Consider the following 21311-nt stretch of genomic DNA (forward strand, 5'->3'; position numbering starts at 1 on the left):
CGAGAGCCAACAGCGACGACAGGCAGTGAGGGCGGCGGATCTAGCGCCCCCGTCCTCGGGAGCAGCTGCGGCGGGCGGCAGATCCAGCTCTCCCGATGGCGGCGTTGCCGGATCCACCGCCCTCAGAATGCCTGCGATGGGCAACAACAACGGGCTCGAGCGATGGTAGGCAACTCGGGCAACGGCAGCAGTAGCAGATCCAGAGGTAGAGAATTCGGTGGCGGCGGATCTGGAGGTGGGGGGCTCGCGACGGCAGATCTGATGGTAGGGAGGTTAGCGGTGGCAGGAAGGTGCTCCTTGCTGTTTACCCGTTGGATGCCTGCATCTGTCAACAGTCTGACTGTCAACAATCTGACAGATGATTACACCCTAGTTACACGCAAGTTATACTTTAACTACAATTCTACAAATGTAACTAGAATGTATAAGTATAATATAATTAGAGTGTAATTAAAGTATAATGAAACTATAGTATAAATCTGACTGTTTTGGAGTAAGTTTTGTGAGGCGAGAAATAGACTTTACTACTATATATATAGTATTAGACAGAGCGAGTAGTATATGGTTAGCAGTCTATTTTCAATAATGTCTCGGTAAGGGGTGGACATAGAAGGCCAAATAGGCCGCTCGGCACAACAGGGCCCAAGCACAGTTGGGCCTGTGCTGAGGGCAGTCGGGCCAGCACAGCACGATTGGCACTTCGTGCCGTGCCGTGCCAACCCACGGGCTACACGTCAGGCTCAGGCATGGCCCACTAGCACTCGGGTCGTGCCGTGCTGGCCCAAAGGCACGATAGCCCGTTGTGCTTCTCTATTAAATAAGTCTATTTTTACTCCCTCATCTATCTTGGCTATGTCTTCTATGGCTAGAATAAGTCTATTTTTTCTCCCTCGTCTCTTTGGTTTGTGTATTATATGGCTGAAATAAGTCTATTTGGTATACCTCATGTCTTTGGGTTGTATCTCAAATGGCTGAATTAAGTCTATAATAGATCCCCCAACTATTTTTCTTTGGACGTGCTGGGCCGTGCCGGCCCACTGTGCCGAGGGAGTAGCCTAGGCATGGCCCGGCTATCGGGCCAGGCCAACATAGGCACGACCCCAGTCGGGCCATGTTGTGTTTGGGCAGGGCCAAATTGCCGTGCCTTGGGCAGGCCGTCGAGCTTCGGGCCATATGCCCATCTATAGGGGTGGATAGTGGAGGACGCAAACATCTGTCTCATGTGATTTGAATATTTAAATTACTATCAACTGACACTAAATCAGAATTGTATCATCTGCATGAATCGACATGAATCGCACCAAACCTACTCCATAGTTTGTCTTACTAAACACAGCCGTTCTGTTAGGGTGACCGCCTCATTCGGTGGCTAGCTCAAGATCGCGCAACTAGTCCAATCAGGAGAAAGAAAAAGAAAAAGGAAATCACAATATCACATCATTACTAACATTTGTTTGCTTAGCAAATCCGGTAACCAGCAAAATTCTCGCAACTGATGATGTGATGGCTGCTATGAAGCATTACATGTTTGAAAGATTACATCATCAGACTCAGACCAAATCAAAACCAAAAGGATACTAACACAAACTGGAAAAAAAAAGATGTTCGTATTACATTGTGTGAAATCAGAATTCATGAGTTCAACATAAGGGTGAGCTACTAGCTATAGCATTTCTTTTTTTTGTACCTTCATCCTCCATCGCTGCAGCCGCCGTTCTGGGCCGTCGTGCTCAGCTGCTCGATGAACGCGACGAGCCTCTTGAACTCCGTCGCCGACGAGCCGCCGTCGGCGACGTCCCGTCCCAACTGCTGCGAAAGAGCTTGTGCCGACGCCCTGATCTCGCCGGACTCCATCGCCTCCCTCACCATCCTCGCCAAGACGGCGGCGTCGCACACGTCCTTCATGTCCAGCCCCGTCCTCCACACGGCGCCGACGAGCCTGCTGTTGATCTGCTGGTCGACGAAGAACGGCCAGCACACCGTCGGGACGCCCTCGACGGCAGCCTCCAGCGTCGAGTTCCAGCCGGCGTGCGTCAGGAAGCACCCCACGGCGCGGTGCCGCAGCACGTCCCGCTGCGGCGCCCACCGCACGACGCGCGCCTTGCTGTCTCCCGCCGCCGCCGCCGCGACGGCTTCTTGGAGGTCGGCGTGCTGCAGCCTCGCCGTGACCATGTCCGGCCGGAGCACCCAGAGGAACGGGTGGTCGGCGGCGACGAGCCCGGACAGGAACTCCGTGAACTGCTCCGGCGAGATGACGGTGAGGCTCCCCAGGCTGACGTACACGACGGACCGGTCCGCCTGGCCGTCCAGCCACGCCATGCAGCCGTCGTCCTCCCTCCACTGGCTGGCCAAGGCGGCGGCCGGCGCCGGGGACATGACGTGGAGCGGTCCGACGGCGAAGACGTCGCGCATGTTGCGCGCGATGTGGTCGAGCGCGGCGCGCTCAATGGACGCCGCCGTGTTCAGCACGAGCGCCCGCGCGTTCCGGCTGCGCGCCGTGAAATCGATCACCATCTCCAGCAGCGGGTCGTTCTGAAGCTCGGTGCAGTTGCGGCACTGGCCTGGAAGATCCCGCCGGCGCAGGAAGCTCTCCATGCCCGGGACGCCGCGCACCGGCTCGTCGAGGTCGCCACCGGCCGGGAAGGGGAGCTCGCCGAGCTCGAACAGCCTGGGCACGGACAGGTAGGCGAGGAAGCTGCACGCGCTCGCCGTGCGGAAGCTGAGCGCCGGGACGCCGAGCTCCTCGGCGACATCAACCGCGAACGGCAAGAGGCCATCGGCGACGACGCAGGTCACCGGAGGGAAGCCGCCGCCATCGCCATCACCACGAGCCAGCTCCGCGAGCAGGGAGCGGTACGCGCTGGACTGTGTCTGCACGGACTCCATGAGCCGCACGGCTGCGCCCGCGTGGCGTGGGTGGCCGTCGGGGAGGCCGTCGGGGATGGACGCGTAACGGAGCCGCGGCGAGGCGGCGGCCAGCGCGTCGTCGTCGTCGTCGCCGGCGGCGGGGAGGGTGTGGTCGCTGTGGAGGAAGGTGACGTGGAGGCCTGCTCGGAGGAGGCCGGTGGCGAAGTGGAGCATGCAGTTGATGTGGCCCTGCACCGGCCACGGGAAGACGAGCACGTGCGCGGCCGCCATGTCCGTCGTCCCTACGAGCGGCAGCAGCTAGCTAGCTCTAATATATACGAATCGATATAATTAACCTGCAGATCAATACAGCGTAATAGGCGTGCGTCATACCGTTCTCTGCTTCTCTTCTAGCTCTCCCTTCGTCCAGAAAAAATTCAATTTAGAAAAAGATAATGATATCTCATGAGACAACGAATCTAGATAAAAATTTGGACTAAAGCCTAGTTTAGTTCTTAACTTTTTCTTAAAACTTCCAACTTTTCCATCACATCAAAACTTTCATATACACATAAACTTCTAACTTTTTTCTTTAAACTTTCAGTTTTAGTCAAACTTCCAATTTTGACGTGGAACTAAACACAGCCTAAGGATAGTTCAGATTCGTTGTTTTTGAAAGGAATGTGGGGGGTCATATTCCCTCACATCTTCTTCTAGATTGAGTTTTATTTTGGGACAGAGGCAGGGGCGGAGCTACAATGATTCCTATGTATTCCTAGAAGTACCCAACTTTTTTAATCAAGAAACAAATATACTTCAATATATACAAATGTACACATATTAGTTAGCCAAGTACTCTTCCTCACTGAGATGCGTATAGATGAAAGGTTTAGAAAGGTGAAAAATCTTGCTGATCTTTCCGTTATGATTGTTGAAACAAAGTTGCACAATAGACATGAGATTGTTTGCAAGCTTCTCAAATTGGTTCTAGTAGTTCCAGTAGCAACAGTTAGTGTTGAAATAATCCTTTCTGCCATGAATTATGTAAAAAATAAATTAAGAAACAGGCTGGGGGATCAATATTTGAATGATTGCTTGGTCACATTTATTGAGCGTGAGATGTTTTGAAAGTCAAGTACCATGATATTATAAACCACTTTTCAAGTCATGAAGGAACGCATAATTAAAACTACTCTTACAAGCTATGAAAAACCGAAATAAAAAATTAGAGATACCATGTAATAATTTATAGTTTTATTTTTTCGATTATCGGTATTGACATATTGTGAACCATTGATTTTTTTACTATGAACTTTTTTTCGTTAGACGGGAATTGAATACCTAACTTTGAAATCCTCGCTCTTTGTGGCAATTATTGGAGCTTACAATTATGCCTATCGGTCGCGCTCTTTGCTCTTACTCGACTGAAGAAGAAATCAGTGGTGCGCGCGCGAAGCAAACATCACGTCTCTCTGACGGGTCATTTGTAACCGCTCAAAGAGATCCGTTGTAGTACTCCAGATAACAATATCAGTAATGGCTGTGTATATATATCACAGCTAAATATTAGTAGAGGCTAACAAATGAAAGTAATAACTACTGGATCCGTCATAAAATATAAGAATATAATATTGGATGTGATTTATTCTTCTGTCATAAATCTAGATAAAAGTCTGTCCAGATTTACAGTAATATAATATGTTTCATCGAATACTAAATTAATTCTTATATTTTGGGATGGAGAGTATCTGTAACGTCTATTCTACAGATGTGGCGAGAATCATATGTAACGGTTCATAATTAAAAGTCATTACATGTATGGTAAAATATTCTAAACTCTCAAGGGGATACTCTCTCGTTGGTTACATGTCACTCAAAAAATTTAGAAAAAAATCTAATACTCTCATTCATGTGCATAGACTTTATACCGTAAGCTTTGCACGCATAAATTTTATGTACAGAAATATTTTATATATAAAATATTTAAATCCAAATTTGAATTTGAATCGGGTATATAAACTTTTGACTTATAAACATTCGCTCTACAAACTTTAGGTGGATAAACTTTAGATGTGTAAACTTTAGGTGTATAAACTTACTAAAAGAGGAAAAATATAAAATATTTGAATTCGAATTTGAATTTGAATCGGGTATATAAACTTTTGATTTATAAACATTCGCTTTACAAACTTTAGGTGGATAAATTTTTAGATGTGTAAATTTTAGGTGTATAAAAATAAAAAGGAAAAAAAACGATTGCTGGCAGCGATTGATCGCTCATTAGGAATTTCATATTTGGTAGAGCTCCAACTCCTAAATTTAGCTTCAGGAGTTAGGTTTGGAGTGGAGTTGTGAAGCAGCCAAAACCTAGCTCTATATTTCTAGTTTATTTTGTGAGAGCGCTCCACCTAACTCCGCTCCTTTTAGGTGGAGCTGAAACTATTTGGTGGAGCTGGAGCTATGCTAAACAGGATCCGAAGTTGTACCTTTAACTAACATGTACTCACTCCGTCCCAAAATATAACAACTTTTAGCCCTTAGGATTTGTTCCAAAATACAATAACTTCTCCACCAATATTCTCTTTCCAACCAATTATAACCCTCCACCATTCACTTTTTACCACCTAATTCCACTATTCATCCAATCAAAACCTTTCACCATTCATTTCTACCAATTTTTTTAATAACCGTATCTGACTGTAAAACTTTATATTTGGGGACGGAGAAAGGACAATAATAACGTTATTGGTAGATCTTGCTCGTCGCAGAAGTAGACCTATATATTCTTGCTCGATAGTATCGTCCAAATTTTATGGGAGTATTTAATTGTCGGCGGCAGAATTTATACTTTTTTGACTCGGTTTCAACGTTCCAAGGAAGTGGCAGGGCTGAACCCGCTGAGTTACCTTTGCTTATCAAACGGAAAGTGGGCCATTTCCAAAATAATCTACTACAGTAATTAATCTAGTACTCCGTACTACGTGCCCACCAACTACTCTCTCCGTCCAAAAAAAAACTCAATTTCTGAGTTTACGTGTTTAACATTTGACCGTTCGTTTTATTTAAAAAAATTTAAAAAAAATTAAAAAGATAAGTCATGCATAAAGTATTATTCATGTTTTATCATCTAACAATAATAAAATACTAATTATAAAAAATTTTATATAAGACGGACGGTCAAACGTTGGACATGGAACCCAAAAATTAAGTATATTTGGGAGGGAGGGAGTACGTGCAGATTTGGATCTTCTGCAGAGAGCTACAGAGAGTACGGAATTAAATTTACTGGATTTGTACATAAACCGGTTGGATTTACGATGAATGGCTTAAATTTACTGCCACACGGTACAAATGATGCTGTGAAATTTGCCTTAGAAATTCAAGCTGGATCTGTACACTGACTATATACATATATTTATCTTGCTTATTAATTTACTGTTCTAAACGCAACCAGTGCTCCGCCGCTCTATAATGTAGCTAGAACTGTAAAAAAAACAAGCATTATCTTGCACAAATCTCAAGCATGGATGTAAACAAATGGTTGCAATATAATATATCAGCCCTTACAGCAAGTTTAATAGTATAGCCAACTGTCGTCTCTAAATCATCTATAACCAACTTAATAACTAATTCATACAATAGTTATCTATAAATATATATTACATAATTAATATCTTATCTCACCTGTCATACACACGTATTTTAGAGTCCGTGCTGCAGCTGGCTACAAATATGTAGTCCGCTTCTTCTCTCTCTTCTCTTTTATCTCATTGAAATGTGTTTATAGCTGGCTTATAGCCTGTTATTGTACTTGCTCTTATAAGATACTCCCTTGTTTTGAAATATACGATGATATTAACTTTTGAACATGTATTTATTATTTGGATAAATCGCATGCTCCTAAAAACAGGAGCAGCAAAAAGTGGCTGCAACTTTCAAGTTGGTCAAATGATGAACTGAAAATGGTATATACAAAGTTTAGGGTTAAATAATTTTTTGTTCCAAACTTTAGGGATGAATTGTAAACTTTCATAAGAGTTGGAAATGTAAAGTTGCGTTATATATTAGGGTTTAATATCCATTCCTCTTCTACAATTAATCCATAGTATTATCCCCATTTGAGACAATTTGTTTCCTCGATGATTGATGTTTGATTAAGGTGATAAATTAATATTTCACAAAACAAACTTTGCAAATAACTTTTATAATAAGTGGTTTAATCAATGTAGTAGAAGATAAAAGTTTTTCTTTTTTTGAGAAATTGTATTTTTAGAATAGTGCAATGTGAAATCAAATTGTGTTCGATTATTAATTTATGATGAACAATTGGTATGATAGACAATTGGTTTTGATATTTGGTGAAATGGTTGTCCTCTCTGTATGGAGCTGGTAAGACCGAACAAGATAGGCCCTCATATTGGCATGGTGTGTGCGGTCAGTATGCTAGCTCGACAGTCTGACCAGTCGACCGTATGTTGGTATCGGTTTTGGGTTGTTAATTTGGATACTCATGATTATGACTTTTAGATGATTTCTATACACGTGTAATACTGTTGTGTGCTAATGTAGAGTCAAGTTGGGTAGAAATTTTTGCTCGGATATGGTTTATTGTTTGATTCATGCGTATATGTATCTTGATGCATCAGAAGAGTATTGTCGGTGATGAATTGGGAGTCAACATGGGAGAAAATGACGTCCGGATAATAGGGATATCATGTGGGATGCTTAAACTAAAGAACAATGCACATGGTTAATGGAAATTCCATGCGGCATAAGATGGAAGATTGTGTGCATATGGAAAGCAGAGTCGAATTTGGAAAGAGTCCAAATTTGAGAAGATTGGAGTTTGTTAAGTTTGTTTCCTACATAGGAAGATTTTTCAGTGGATTAGGACTACTTGTACAAGTTAGATTCGTGACTTTTAGGCTGCCTACCTCGGGTATAAATAGAAGAGAGGGTTGAAACCTCCCGGTATCGATTTTTTTTAGAGTGAGTTGAGAGAAGAAGTTAGGGTTTCGAGTTTAATTGAATTTTGAGAGATGAGTGCTATTGTTGCACTTTGTAAACACGAATAGAATTAATAAAATTGAATTTACTTTTAAGAGTTCTTCGATTTATTTTTTCTTACGCGGTCACACCGGCGAGATAATGACAGTTTGACCGGCAGCAATAAAGCGGTCAGACTAGCGATTTCTAGGCGGTTGGGCCGGCAAAAGCGACAAGCGACGATGACGCGAAGGGCAGTCGGACTGGCCGATCTACACCAGTCAAATCAGAGGTAAGAGCGGGCAGTCAGACCGGTCAGACTAATCTCCATCGTTTTCGAGGGTAACTTTTAATTCCGCTTAAAGTTTTTAGTTCTTGGTGTTCCTACCATTCACCCCTTTGATATACTTAGTTCTTGTTGTTTGATTATACTTGTAACAAATAATCCGTGATAAAGATCTGAAGGAAAAACAGGAAAGAACAGGGCCGAAATGAGAAGTGTTACAGGTTCGGTCCATTACAATAGATACTGAGTTTTTTTAGATAATGGAATAAAATATCCCGGCCTTTGCTCAAACGAGTTACAGCCAATTATTACATAGTTCACACAATAGCAAACTCACAGTGAGTCCAGAACCACAGAATGAAAATTTTAAACAACCCCAAACTAATAAACACCAACACAAGATAAAGATCCCATAACTATTGAATTCTATTTAAGAACCTCCATTCGAAGTTGGCGAAGAGTTGCATAATCGTTGACTCAAGTTTACGACATGCATCATTAATTAGGCTGATATCTTCTTTACACCTTTGTAATTGAGCCCAACACCGGAGCCAATACGTTGCCCTGAAAAGTACCTTTTGTTGTTTGAGTCTCCAGGTTCCTCCCTGCCTTTATCTTTTCTGCCCTCATTACAATAGATACTGAGTGCCCCTTTGAAACGCATGATTGTTAAAAAACAAAAATAGGAAAAACGCATGAATAGAATATCATGTTTGAGGGGCTAAGTTCTTAATTTAAAAGGCTGCATATATCCGGTTGGATATAGAGGCCGGGTAAAAAAATACCCTTCTCTAAAAGAATCTTTATTGGATTACTATGGTATTTGAAAGCACCGGAAAGTTTCAAAACTACCGTTTGATAGTCACATAGCAAAAACGTAGAAATTCAAGACACGGGAAGAAAAAACATGAGGTAAGATCTTATGCTAATTTTTTTTCTCGAAAATTCATGTACAATAGCTCATTTTATAGGAATTTAAAAGGAATGGATAGGAATCAATTCTTTGTTTCAGGGGGTCTCGTAGGAATTTTTTTTTTTTACCATGAGGTATAAATCCTTTGGAATTCTTATGTTTTTGCTTTGTTTCAAAGGGGCCTGCAGAAAGTGTAGTTAGGTTCCTTTTGGTTGATCCTACTTATTGGGTTTAATTTCTAGACTTAACATGGATAATATTATTTCGGTGGTATACAAAACATATCCGTTAATTTTGAGAAGTTCATAGTGACAAGATATATATGTTCATAGTTCCTAGTCTCTTGAAAGTGTTTATAGGAATATTGTGTGCATATATGATTCATAAAATTTAGTGAGGGCGGATGAGTATACCTGCATTTATAATTTATAACATGTTTTAAAATTTTTGGCCAAGATTCTTGTGTGATCTCACGGACATGCTTTACACCAGGTTCCGCGGCGCTACCGCGCAAGATGACATGTCTCAGGCTCACAGGTTCCAATTAAGAAGAGGTTGCTCTGCAGGTGGCTGCCATTATAATTACATGTCTACATTGCTGAATAAATGAGCGAAGACACTCGAATTACCCGGCTATACCAATACCGTTTCCACACAACTACTACTTTCATGTCCTTTTAGACATGTGTTTTTATGATTTTTTTTTGTCATACATTTTTATTTGCATGAATCGGTATAATAATTGACTGTAGCTCATTGAGCAAAGGCTAGGATTCTATTCCATTATCTAAAAAATAATAATATATTATTACTACCACCGTCCCAAAATAAGTGCAGTCGTGAATATCCGTGCCCAACGTTTGACCGTCCGTCTTATTTGAAAAATTTGAAAATATTTAGTCACACATAAAATACTATTCATGTTTTATCATCTAATAGCAATAAAAATACTAATCATAAAAATTTTTTAAATAAAACGAACGGTCAAACATTGAACGTGAATAGTGTAAAACTACATTTATTTTAGGACAGAGGGAGTATCATTTTTAAAATTTAATTCAGAAAACATTACGTATAATTAATATAAATATAAACAATTCCGAACGGTTTTCATAAGAGTAGTAAGAAAATAGTACCATTTCCGATTGTTTTCAGTGGTAACTCGAACATTGTGAACACAAAACAGAGTGCGAGCCGAGAAATAGCCTTTTTGGCCCCGCGTAATGACATGCGACAGCTTCCCTATGTTTTATTCTCTTAGGCTGTGTCCTCCCCCCTCTCCCTTTTCCCAACTCATATCTCTCATTTTTCACGAGCACACTTTTCAAACTGCTAAACAGTATATTTTTTTGCAAAAAAAATTCTATACAAAAGTTGTTTTAAAAAATCATATTAATCCATTTTTTTAAAAAAAGTTAATACTGAATTAATTATGCAATAATGCATGCTCCGTTTTGCGTGTCGGGGAGGAGGGCAACCCCTCCTCCTCCCGAACGCAGCCTTATTATAGTCGACCAAAAGGGATGGAGCTAGAACGAAATGTAAAAGGGTGCCACTTACTTAATTTACTCTACTTTACATCGAGTTTAAACTCACATGGATACCTAAGTTTGTATTGAAGAGGATACACACACAATGGCGGATCCAGGAACTTTCGTGAGCCTGGGCAAGTTTACAAACAAATATAGTATACATAAGACTATATAGATCTGTAGATCATTTTGGAGTGAGCATATGCTTTGCTATTTTACACGAAACCGTTATAAGTATGTAGTACTGTGTATATACTGCTGCTGCTTCAATTCATACGGTGATTAAGAAAGATGATTAGCAAGGTAATTAGTATTAATATAATGGGACATGGTTTGCAGCCGGCGGAGCCCGAGCAGCTGCCCAGGGTCACTAGGCCCTGGCTCCACCACTAATCACACATGATAAAAATAGATAAGGTATAGCTAAAAAAATTTCTTAACCGGTTTCTGCACACCCTCTAGGATACTCTACCTCCGTCCCCAACACGTAAACGTTGGCAAACAGCTTCTTTTTACGCTGGGCCTGGGCATACAGCTTTTGTCACGCCCGGAATTTCTATCCAAAATTCCAAACGCTTACATGTGTGTGAACCCTCGTCCAGGAATCAGCCGAGGCACACAATAACAAATTGATAATAGAGTACAATTATTACTCTAATTAATAAGCGAATAAAATGTCATTACAGAGGTAGATAGTTCCTCTCAATCAATAAAGATCTAAGCAGCGGAAAAATAAGATAAACGGCGCAGACAACTCCACTCCACAGGCAGCTTGACCAGGGCTACACCTAATCCTCCACACCATCAGCATCACTGTAGAACTCCTTCTCTGATGAATGATTGCAAGGTGAGTATATGACATACTCAGCAAGCCACGCAGCAAATATGCAAGTGCACAGGATAACAAAGGATGGCATAGTAGGGTTTCATTTGCATAAACAACATTTAATAAACATTTCAGAATTTAATAAAACAGTTAAGTAATAATTAAACAATATTAACCCAACGCTATACAACATACCCTGTTGCATAGGCCCAACCATTCTGAACAACCATCCCGGCTGCACAGTTCTATCTCCAAACCAGGAATTAACCATTCCAAACCAGGAGCTAATCAAATTATTACCAGTTATAGCATCTTTTATTATGATGAGAAGTGTGAGACTAATCACGAAAGACATTGTTAGACCCGCCCTTAACCGCGGGCACGGCTATTCGAATAGTTTTACTCTGGCCAGAGGTGTACCACTGTACCCACAAGACACAGCCCCACAACATGTGACCATGTGCCTCAATACCACCACGGTACCTCGGAAAGGAGCTGTGATAGTACCCCTCGCACAACACAATCCACCACAGTGCACCGTTCCTAGATCATAATCACCCCCTTATAAACAAGGCATGGACTCCCAAGCGACCCCCGTGGGCTTATCTCCGCCACTTCTCAGTCTGGTGCTCTGCAATGAACCATGTTATACAAAAGGTAAAGCCGTTGCCCATGCTGGCTTGTGGTTGGCACGGTTAATGTTTCACAACCGAAACTCGTGAACCGGTCCTTAATTGTCATGAGCACGACTATCAAAACCATGTGCTCACAACCCACCATTATCAAGTTTTAGTTGGCAATTTAATTAATTAACCAATCACGATTGACCATCGTGAACTATCATTAAGCCATCATTAAATAATAGTGAATCATAAGTTATCCCAATAGTGTGCTAATGTTTCTAAGTATGGCTAAGCAATCATATCTAATATCTAGCTGAACCAATATATAAAGCTCAACTAGTCAATTTATAATAACCCAAGATATCAAGGAATAAAGTAATCAAGAACAAAAGGGCTATAACAAACAATAGGTTAATTCCACCCAATGACATTCGAAAATAAATGCAATAGTTGAATAGAAACAATAGCTTTAAACGGGATCAACATGCTCAAAGGGTTGTTTGGGATCTGTGTGACTTGCCTTGCTGGCCTTGGAACTCTTCAAATTCTTCTCCTGCGAAAACGGACTCTCCGGAAACGTTGGAATCTAAACAGAAAGGAGCAAAAACACCAAAACAGCACATAAACAAGCATGAACAGTATATAAACAAGCATGAACAGTATATGTGGATATTTTTAACATGTAGATCTCAATTTTAGAAAAATTTAGAGACTTGAACCAACTAAATCCGAGCTAAGATGAATTAGTTATGAATTTTCAAAGATTAAATCGGATTAAATCATTTATTTAGATTTTAATTGAATTATGACGCAATAATGAATTATTTTTGAAAAGGAAAAAGGGGTTTATTGCGTCAGCGGCTAGGGTTCGCGGTGAATCGGGTGCACGGCGGCGGCTCACGGAAACGAACGGCCGAGATTGATCCATCCAAAACGGACGGCCAAGATCCATCGGTCCATGACCGGGCCACGGGGAACGACGACGATGACGTCAGCGGTGACGTCATCATCGGCGACGACTTGGGCACGCATGCCCGCCGGCGAACGACGGCGCGGCGGCGCGAACGGAGAGCACCAAAACGATGCGGGCGACGCGGCGAACTCACCAATGACCTAAACGGCGACGGACGGTGACCGGACGACGTCGGCGACGAGGAAGAAGCGGCGGCGCTCTTCGGCTTGACGACGGCGACGGTGTTCCGGCGGTCGACAGCGACGGCGGAGGGGCGGACGAGGACTGCGACGACTTGGCGACCACGATGGTGACCTCCCCGAGCGACGGCGACGACCGAAGCGACGGCGGCGCATGGCTGGAGCCACGGCGGCGACGGCGACGCTAGGCTGCACGGGGCTAGGGCTCTACGGGCGACGAGAGGCGAAGGCGAGGGTGGCGGCGGGTAGTGGAGACACCGGGGGTCCTTTTATAGGGGCTAGGAGGCGGCGTCGGAGGCCCACGGCGACCGGCGACGGTGAAGGAAGGTCTAGGGTTCGGGGAGAGAGACGAATCCAATTCGAGATCGAATCCACGGATTTCCAAACGAAATTAGCCGACGATTCCATAAGAGATAAGATAGAGGGGATCCCGGGGATCATTTCCCCTCTATTAATTTCATCGGAAACGGAAAGGGGCGGCCGGATTTGGAAGGAGATGGCGGCGGCGCGGCGCTAGGGCTCGGGCGGCGGGCGGCCGGAGGTAGACGACGACCTGACAGGCGGGCCCCACCTGTCAGCGTCCGAGGGCACGCGCACGCGGCTGCTGCGGGCGGACTGGGCCGGCTTGGGCCGGGGAGAGAGAGAGAAGGTTTTGGGCCGACTTTCGGCCCAAAGCCAAAAGACGATTTTAAAAACCTTTTTCAATTTAAATTATTCATTAAATGCAATTCCATTTATTAAAAATACTTCCTTAGCTCAAATAAATCCCAGAAAAATCTAGGAATTATAGAATTAAGCAAAGTATTTAATGAAATTTATCTGGCCCCATTTTATAATGGAATTTATTAATTAAAACTAGATCTTCTCTTCTAGGCTTTTAAAATAAATTCTAATAATTCTAATTTAGACAACAATTTATATATTTGGGATTTTTAGGGTGTGACAGCTTTGCCCGACTCCTGCGCCGTAGTTTTCGTCGTGTCGTGCCATCCCACGGATAGCACGTCCGACAAGAGAAAAACCGAAAGACGCGGCCTCTGGCCTCCCCTTCCTACGAACACAGTAAATCAAATCAAAACAACCTAAACAGCATGTTTACTCCAACCGGGCTTATAAGACTGTGTCATTTTGAACAAATTTAAGGTTAAACTTTAACATCTTTAACCATTAATTACTTTTAAAATATTTATCTTATAGATATGGAGACCATAGGTATAAATTAGTCTTAAAAAGTACTTCAATATAAAATTATATATTTGTTGATATATATGTACATACAGTCATACACACGTGCATATATATAGAAAATAATAATCAAGATTGTTTTTTTGAGACCGTGTACTTGTATGTAACCACAAGTATTATTAAGTACATCTTAACACAATGTTAATTAAGTGCATTCCTGATACCCGCCGTTAAGAGGTCGTCAGGCTTACTGTCCGCCATGCTCTGGCTTAGCTCCTTGATGAAACCGACGAGCCGCTGGAACTCTGCCGCCGATGACCCACCGTCATCGGCGATGTCCCGCCTCAGCTGCCGCGCCAGCGCCTGAGCCGACGCCCTGATCTCCGCGGACTCCATCGCCTCCCTCACCATCCTCTCCACGACGGCGGCGTCGCACACGTCCTTCATGTCCAGCCCCGTCCTCCACACGCCGCCCACGAACCTGCTGTTGATCTGCTGGTCGGCGAAGAACGGCCAGCACACCGTCGGCACGCCCTCGCCGGCGGCCTCCAGCGTCGAGTTCCAGCCGGCGTGCGTCAGGAAGCACCCCACGGCGCGGTGGCGCAGCACGTCCAGCTGCGGCGCCCACTCCACGACGCGCGCCCTGCTGTCCCCCGCCGCCGCGACGGCCTCGCGGAGGGCGGCGCTCTGGCTCGCCCCGACCATGTCCGGCCGGAGCACCCACAGGAAGGCGTGCCCGGCGGCGACGAGCCCGTGGAGGAACTCCGTGAACTGCTCCAGCGAGATGACGGTGAAGCTGCCTAGGCTCACGTAGACGACCGACCGGTCCGGCTGCCCGTCGAGCCACGCCATGCAGCCGTCGTCCGCGCGCCACAGGCTGCCCGCGGCCGCCGGCGCCGGGAACATGGTGTGGAGGGGGCCGATGGCGAAGACGTCGCGCATGTGCGGCGCGATGTGCGCGAGCGCTGGCCCCTCCATGGACGCGGACGTGTTGAGCACGAGCGCCCGCGCCTTGCGGCTGTGCGCGGTGACCTCGTTCACCGTTTGCAGCATGGGATCGTTCTGGCTGTCGCCGCCGCCACCGCCTCGGCAGAAGCTCGGAAGATCCCGTCGGCGAAGGAAGGTCTCCATGCCCGGGACGCCGCGTACCGGCTCGTCGAGGTCGCCGCCGGCCGGGAACGGCAGCTCGCCGAGCTCGAACAGCCTTGGAATCGACAGGTAGGCCAAGAAGCTGCACGCGCTGACCGTGCGGAAGCCTAGCGCCGGGACGCCGATCTCCTCAGCGATGTCGATGGCGAGCGGCATGATGCCGTCGGCGACGACGCAGGTCACCGGAGGGAACTGGACGCCGGTGCTGCCATCGTCACCTGCACGCACAAGCGAGGCGAGCAAGACGCGGCGGTACGCGACGCTGCCCTTGGTCCGGATCGACTCCATGTGCTCCAGGAGGTCGCCGGCGGCGCGCGCGTGGTCGTCGGGGAGGCCGTCGGGGATGGACAGGAAGCGGAGGCGCGGCGAGCCGGCGGCCAGCGCGGCCGCGGCGCCACCGAGGCGGCGGAGGCTGCGGTCGGAGTGAAGGAAGGTGACGTGCAGGCCGGCGCCGAGGAGGCCGGTGGCGAAGTGCATCATGCAGTTGATGTGCCCCTGCGCTGGGAACGGGAAGACGAGCACGTGCGCCGCCGCCGCCGCCGCCATGTTCGTTCTCTCGCAAGCCGGGTTGCTAAGCTCGCGGCCTGCAGCGCGCTGCCCTCGACAACATTAACCCTCTCTCTGTAGTTGGTAGGCGCTCTCACTCAGTTTATTAGGGCATTAACACTCAATTTAGGAGTGTGTCGCCCTGTCGGAGGAAGATAATTAATTCGTGTACCTCCATGCATCCAAACCCAATTTTGCTATTTATGGACAAATCTTCTCATAAAAACTTGACGAATATGATTATAACACAAACATAGTTGTATGTAACTATAATATAACATGTATATAACTTTCATATATAATTTTAAACCGTTAGATTTGTTTCAATATTTCAGTGAGGAAGAAAAATAAATCACAGTATATGCATGTGTGAGAGGATTTGGTCTCATGACCTTTGTTTCACGGAAATAGAATGTTACGGAGGAATTTTTGAAAGTTGTAGTTACAATGTAATTACATCATGATTGTACTATAATTACTTTTGTCAAATTTGTGAAAGAAAATTTATCAATACATGTATAAGTAGTCCCATCTTAAACTAGGATGTACCCTTCTGACAATGCACAGTGGCTTTGAGCCTTTGATTGGGGACCAAAATAATTTGTATTTCAGCCTTTTAATTATTTTTAATTAAGTCCACAAACTTAGCTACTGCCTTAGAACCACTGATGTCTTTATACACATGTTTTTATATTACATATGCAAAACAACCTCTAGAACCACCAAGAAAATTGCATTAATAGCATTTGGCCCACTTAACCACTTATATTTATAATCTTTCTTCTTCGATGTCTATTCCGGGTCCATATCGAGGAAATCAACAATGTTGACGGTGATGCTTCCACGCTCAACCCATCACCACCCTTTTCCCGCTTCACCCATCACCCATCACTCCTTATTTTCCGGCCACCAATTGCTCCTCGTTGCTCTAACCAGTGTTGAGATGCACCACAAATATAAGGTAAGACCTAAAACCATATGTCCTTTTACTTGCAGCAACTAGCAAATGCTATAATGTATAACATCTTTTTTTTTACCTTAAGGTGGGGCCCACAAGAAAAACAAATTCTATTCATCCACTTTAGCATTAAGATTCAAAGCTAACATACACATTGTGAAGACATAAAATAATTTTATATTCCTTATGGCTAGCTCTAAGCTTAAAACAAATTTAATAATAGAGCCAACTATAAGCTTATAACTTATATTAGAGTTAACATGTATTATTAAACCAATATTATAGACCTTTTCCCGCCCTTCTCCATCGAGTTGTTATCATACGGCTCCTACTCCTTCATCATCACATATTTAGAGACTACTTTTCGCCATTATTTATTACCTCAAACTCAAGTCATCAGAGAACTTTGTGATGATTTATTAAGAATCAATCATAGATACGGATTTCTATTCTCTTAGGAAATTCATCACGGAAGGACAAATTTGTTGTAGTGTCAAGAATTCACGATGCTCACACTACTACAAAATATCAAATAGGTGTCGCCACTATAGGTGCCGATAGTGCTAAAACCGGCACATATAGGCCTTTTCCCACCTTCGCGGGTTGAAATCGTAAAAAACCGGCACCTTTAAGTAATTATAGGTGTCGGTTCTAAATAAAACCGACCCCTATTGTATTTTGTGTCGTACCCTTTTGATTTGCAAATCAGTGCCGCCTCCCTTGTGCCGATTGGGAAAACTGGCACCGAAGGGGGTTTTCCAACCGGCACTAAATCTCTTCTCTGTAGTAGTGTCACACCAATCTTCCCCATGTTGGATTGTACCACATTTGGGTCATACTAGCTAAATGTCTATTGCTCTGCTACGGAAAAAAATATCATAATATTGACTGTAATAATATAAAAGCATATTTTTCACGAAACATGCTACTCATTTTTTATAGAGAATACTCACATTAATTTAATTTACATGTGGATATCCATTTAGATTTAGATGTTATGTAATACTAAGAACTTCAAGAGCTCGTGTAGCGGTGTGGGGGAAGGACACTGATCACCATGTTGTCGCCGCCTGCCGTCCTCGCTCATGTGATGATGGGGGGAAAGGGGAGCTAGGGGTGGAGAAGGAGAGGGGTCACTGACATGTGGGCTCTACAGACTACAAGCTGACTTAGTTGGTTGGACCATATGATGAGCACATCCCAATTACACTTGACGTAAACAAGGGCAATGGTTTACGTCATACATCACATGAAGAAAATGAAGATGATGTAAACCAAGTTGATAGATTACATCTCAGCAAGAACGATCAAGCATATTGGTCTAATTACGCGCAACCGTTCTAGGAAAATACAACAAGAGGTGAACTCTCTCTTTGCTCAACTTAACCCAAAATTTAGTGAGAATTTTATACTACCTAAATGCTCTACCTTTTTATTGCTAAGGTTTACGCCCGAGGACATCATCACTATGCCAAGAAGGATGGGTTACGTTGAGGACGACAAGGGTTACATTGAGGACGACAAGGGTTACGTCGAGGAGGAATCAGCCCATGCCCAACCAGCAGCTGTCTACGCCAACAAGAAGATGGTTTACGCTGCAAAGGCTCAATTTACAAGGCTTGTGCGACCCAGCCAGTCAAGAGACGGGTTGCATGGCATACATGGTTGGAAAGAGGGACACGTCTAGTTTCCAATGTATCAAACCCCACCTCAATATCATTTTCCAAGAAGAAGTGATGGCATTTTTACTGAAGCCTTGACCACCAGAACGTGGCTTTTATGTTCACACCTCAGCTAGGAGGGATGTTCCTAGTATAAATACCTCTCTACTCCATCCATTAGATAACTTTTGTTCAACCGAAAACCTAATGTATGAGAGATTGCTGAAGACTGCATAAGTGTCTTACCCCTTTGTTCTTGTGAGTTCTTTTGTACTTGTGAGAAGGCTCCTCTGGTGCCCCCTAGTTCATGCTCTACGGCTTTCAGTTCGGCTGCACTGTATTGTGTGGATTAGTCCCGGATTGTGGTTCTGTGATTGCTTAGTTTGACGGGTCGGAGTCCAGGAAGCTTCGGATCGTTCTCACCCTCACAACTTGGTCGCAACCAACCTTGGTAGGTATAAAGCTAGTTATTCCGGATCGTGGTTCTGCGATTTCTCAGTGTGACGGGTCAGAGTCCAGGAGGCTTCGGATCGTTCTCACCCTTACCACTTGGTCGCATCCGACCTTGGCAAGTATAAAGCTAGTTATCCTCTTGCTGCTCGCAGCTAGTTACCCTCTTGTGTTTCGGTTTACACCGGCACTCTCTGTCTTGAACCTACTGCCGTGAAGATTGGGCCACCCCTCGCGAGTGTGTTCGAATCACCATATCAACGAGCCACGTTAGCGAAAATCGTCTACAAAATAATCGAGCGAGTCAAATTGTATTCTGTTTGAGTGATACGAATTAGATTAAACCTATAATTTAGGGAGTCAAAGTGGACTTATTTCAAGTGAGGGTGATGACTGTGTGTGGCTGGGTTGGGCATCATTACTTGTAGAGAAGGCAAGTTAAACATATGATGATGTAAGAAATAACCAGACAGGCAATATGCAGTGGTAAAAATAGAGGCAGCTTTTTTTGCAAACAGTGCGTTGTACCTATTTCTCCTCATCATACACATAGACAGCTCAAGAAAAGTACTATTTGCTAGTAGAGAAAATTGATTTGGTATTGTTAATGAATTAATTGACTCGGTAACATACAATTGGGATTTACATGGGCTGAAATGGTAGTATGGTACACCGTATTTGGCTTCATGATTATATGGAACACATCATTTCTTGGCATTATGACCCAAGTTTTGCTTTTTTGTTAGATCGGCTTACATTATTTGCAGGAACAAGCTCACAAGGAAGGACAACCAGGTTGTTCAACAATTGGTCCTGGATTCAACTAAAGGAAAATTTAGGATAATAATATAGCAAATAAGACAAAGCACTTCCTATGGAAGTTTACGCATAATAGCCTTCCTCTAAAAGTTAACATTAGGAGACGTGGTGTACAAATAGATACTATTAGTGGATACCCCGCGCGTTGCAGCAAGGAATTTAGAAATATTTCAAAGTTTGCTCGAAGAAAAATGTGTAAATCGCAGGCTTGTATTGTCTAGATGTAAAATATTTTGAGCTCTATAGTAATTGATATAAAATTGCAATTGTATATGGCACATGGATGGTTATGTATCAAATCATGAGAGGAATCCAATGATTATTTCCAACTATATAGGATATATTGATATAGATATCTAAATGGTTATTATTAGTTCTATAGTAGTTGATATGAAATAACAATACAACATGACACTTAGATGTTTAATTATGTGTCAAGCATGAGAGAGATCCAATGGCTATTAGTTTTCTAGGTGTCATGGTTCAATGCACATTAAGCTTTATAGCAATAACTGCACTTAGTGGGTTGTAAATGCATATGAGAAATGGATGGTTGGTATCAAAGCATGGGAGGGACCAAAGACTACTATTATGTAGATGAGGTGGCTCAATGCATGCCTAGTTTTTTCCAACTATATAAGATATATAAATATGCCAATCTTGTAGGAGGTATGGCGAAGATGGCGGTTACTCTTTTTTCAAATGTAAGATTGTTCGAAAATGATGGTGTCAACTAGATCTTGAGCAGGAAAGATCAAAACTAATGTTGTGCAATTCACCCAAAGAGGTGATGGAGGAGATTTGGAAGTTTTCTCATCACAAACAATTGAAGATAATTACTTTCCTTTGGAAATGGTGGGATGAAAGAAATAGAGTAAATTCACGACAAGTCTAAGTACTCCCTCCGAGCTGATAATACTTGTCGTTTTGGACAAGAGTGGGGTCAAACTTTACAATCTTTGATTATGAATCATTTTTAAAATATTTGTTTTTCAAATATGGTGACTACATGTATAGATTGGTCTTAAAAAGTACTTTAATAAGATCATATATTTGTTAACCTTTTTTACATATTATAATAGAAAATAATGCTCAAAGTTGTTTTTTGAAGACTGTACTCTTGTCCAAAACGACAAGTATTGTCAACCCGGAGGGAGTACAACCACAAGCCATCATGAATACAATTTGTTTTACCCTAGAGGATTTTAATTGTCTAGATCAAAGCCATGATCTAATGCATAAGACTGAAATGTTTGTCTTGAAGAAAACCGAGACTGGTTTCCTGAAAACAAATATTGATGGTGCTTTTGATCCAAATATAAGAAATGGAGGATGGGTGTGTCTACTATGTGATGAACTAGGGAACTTGTTGATGGCT

General features: G+C 43.5%; 2 protein-coding genes across 2 annotated transcripts; both read right to left on the reverse strand.

The window, feature by feature from the left end:
* Positions 1 to 1473: 1473 nt before the first annotated feature.
* On the reverse strand, positions 1474 to 3220 carry LOC127780454 (myricetin 3-O-rhamnoside 1,2-glucosyltransferase UGT709G2-like). The gene has a single exon (XM_052307360.1). The coding sequence runs from the start codon at positions 3136 to 3138 to the stop codon at positions 1690 to 1692; it is 1449 nt and encodes a 482-aa protein (XP_052163320.1). The 5' UTR covers positions 3139 to 3220; the 3' UTR covers positions 1474 to 1689.
* Positions 3221 to 14445: 11225 nt separating this feature from the next.
* LOC127779995 (myricetin 3-O-rhamnoside 1,2-glucosyltransferase UGT709G2-like) lies at positions 14446 to 16216 on the reverse strand. The gene has a single exon (XM_052306937.1). It carries the CDS (start codon positions 16043 to 16045, stop codon positions 14552 to 14554), a length of 1494 nt encoding a protein of 497 aa, XP_052162897.1. The 5' UTR covers positions 16046 to 16216; the 3' UTR covers positions 14446 to 14551.
* Positions 16217 to 21311: the final 5095 nt, after the last annotated feature.

Source organism: Oryza glaberrima, chromosome 7 (assembly GCF_000147395.1).
Source record: "Oryza glaberrima chromosome 7, OglaRS2, whole genome shotgun sequence".
Classification (NCBI taxonomy): Eukaryota; Viridiplantae; Streptophyta; class Magnoliopsida; order Poales; family Poaceae; genus Oryza; species Oryza glaberrima.

Excerpts from the sequence above, each read along its gene's own strand:
- LOC127780454 (XM_052307360.1), bottom strand. The coding sequence starts at position 3,138 with ATGGCGGCCGCGCACGTGCTCGTCTTCCCGTGGCCGGTGCAGGGCCAC.
- LOC127779995 (XM_052306937.1), bottom strand. The coding sequence starts at position 16,045 with ATGGCGGCGGCGGCGGCGGCGCACGTGCTCGTCTTCCCGTTCCCAGCG.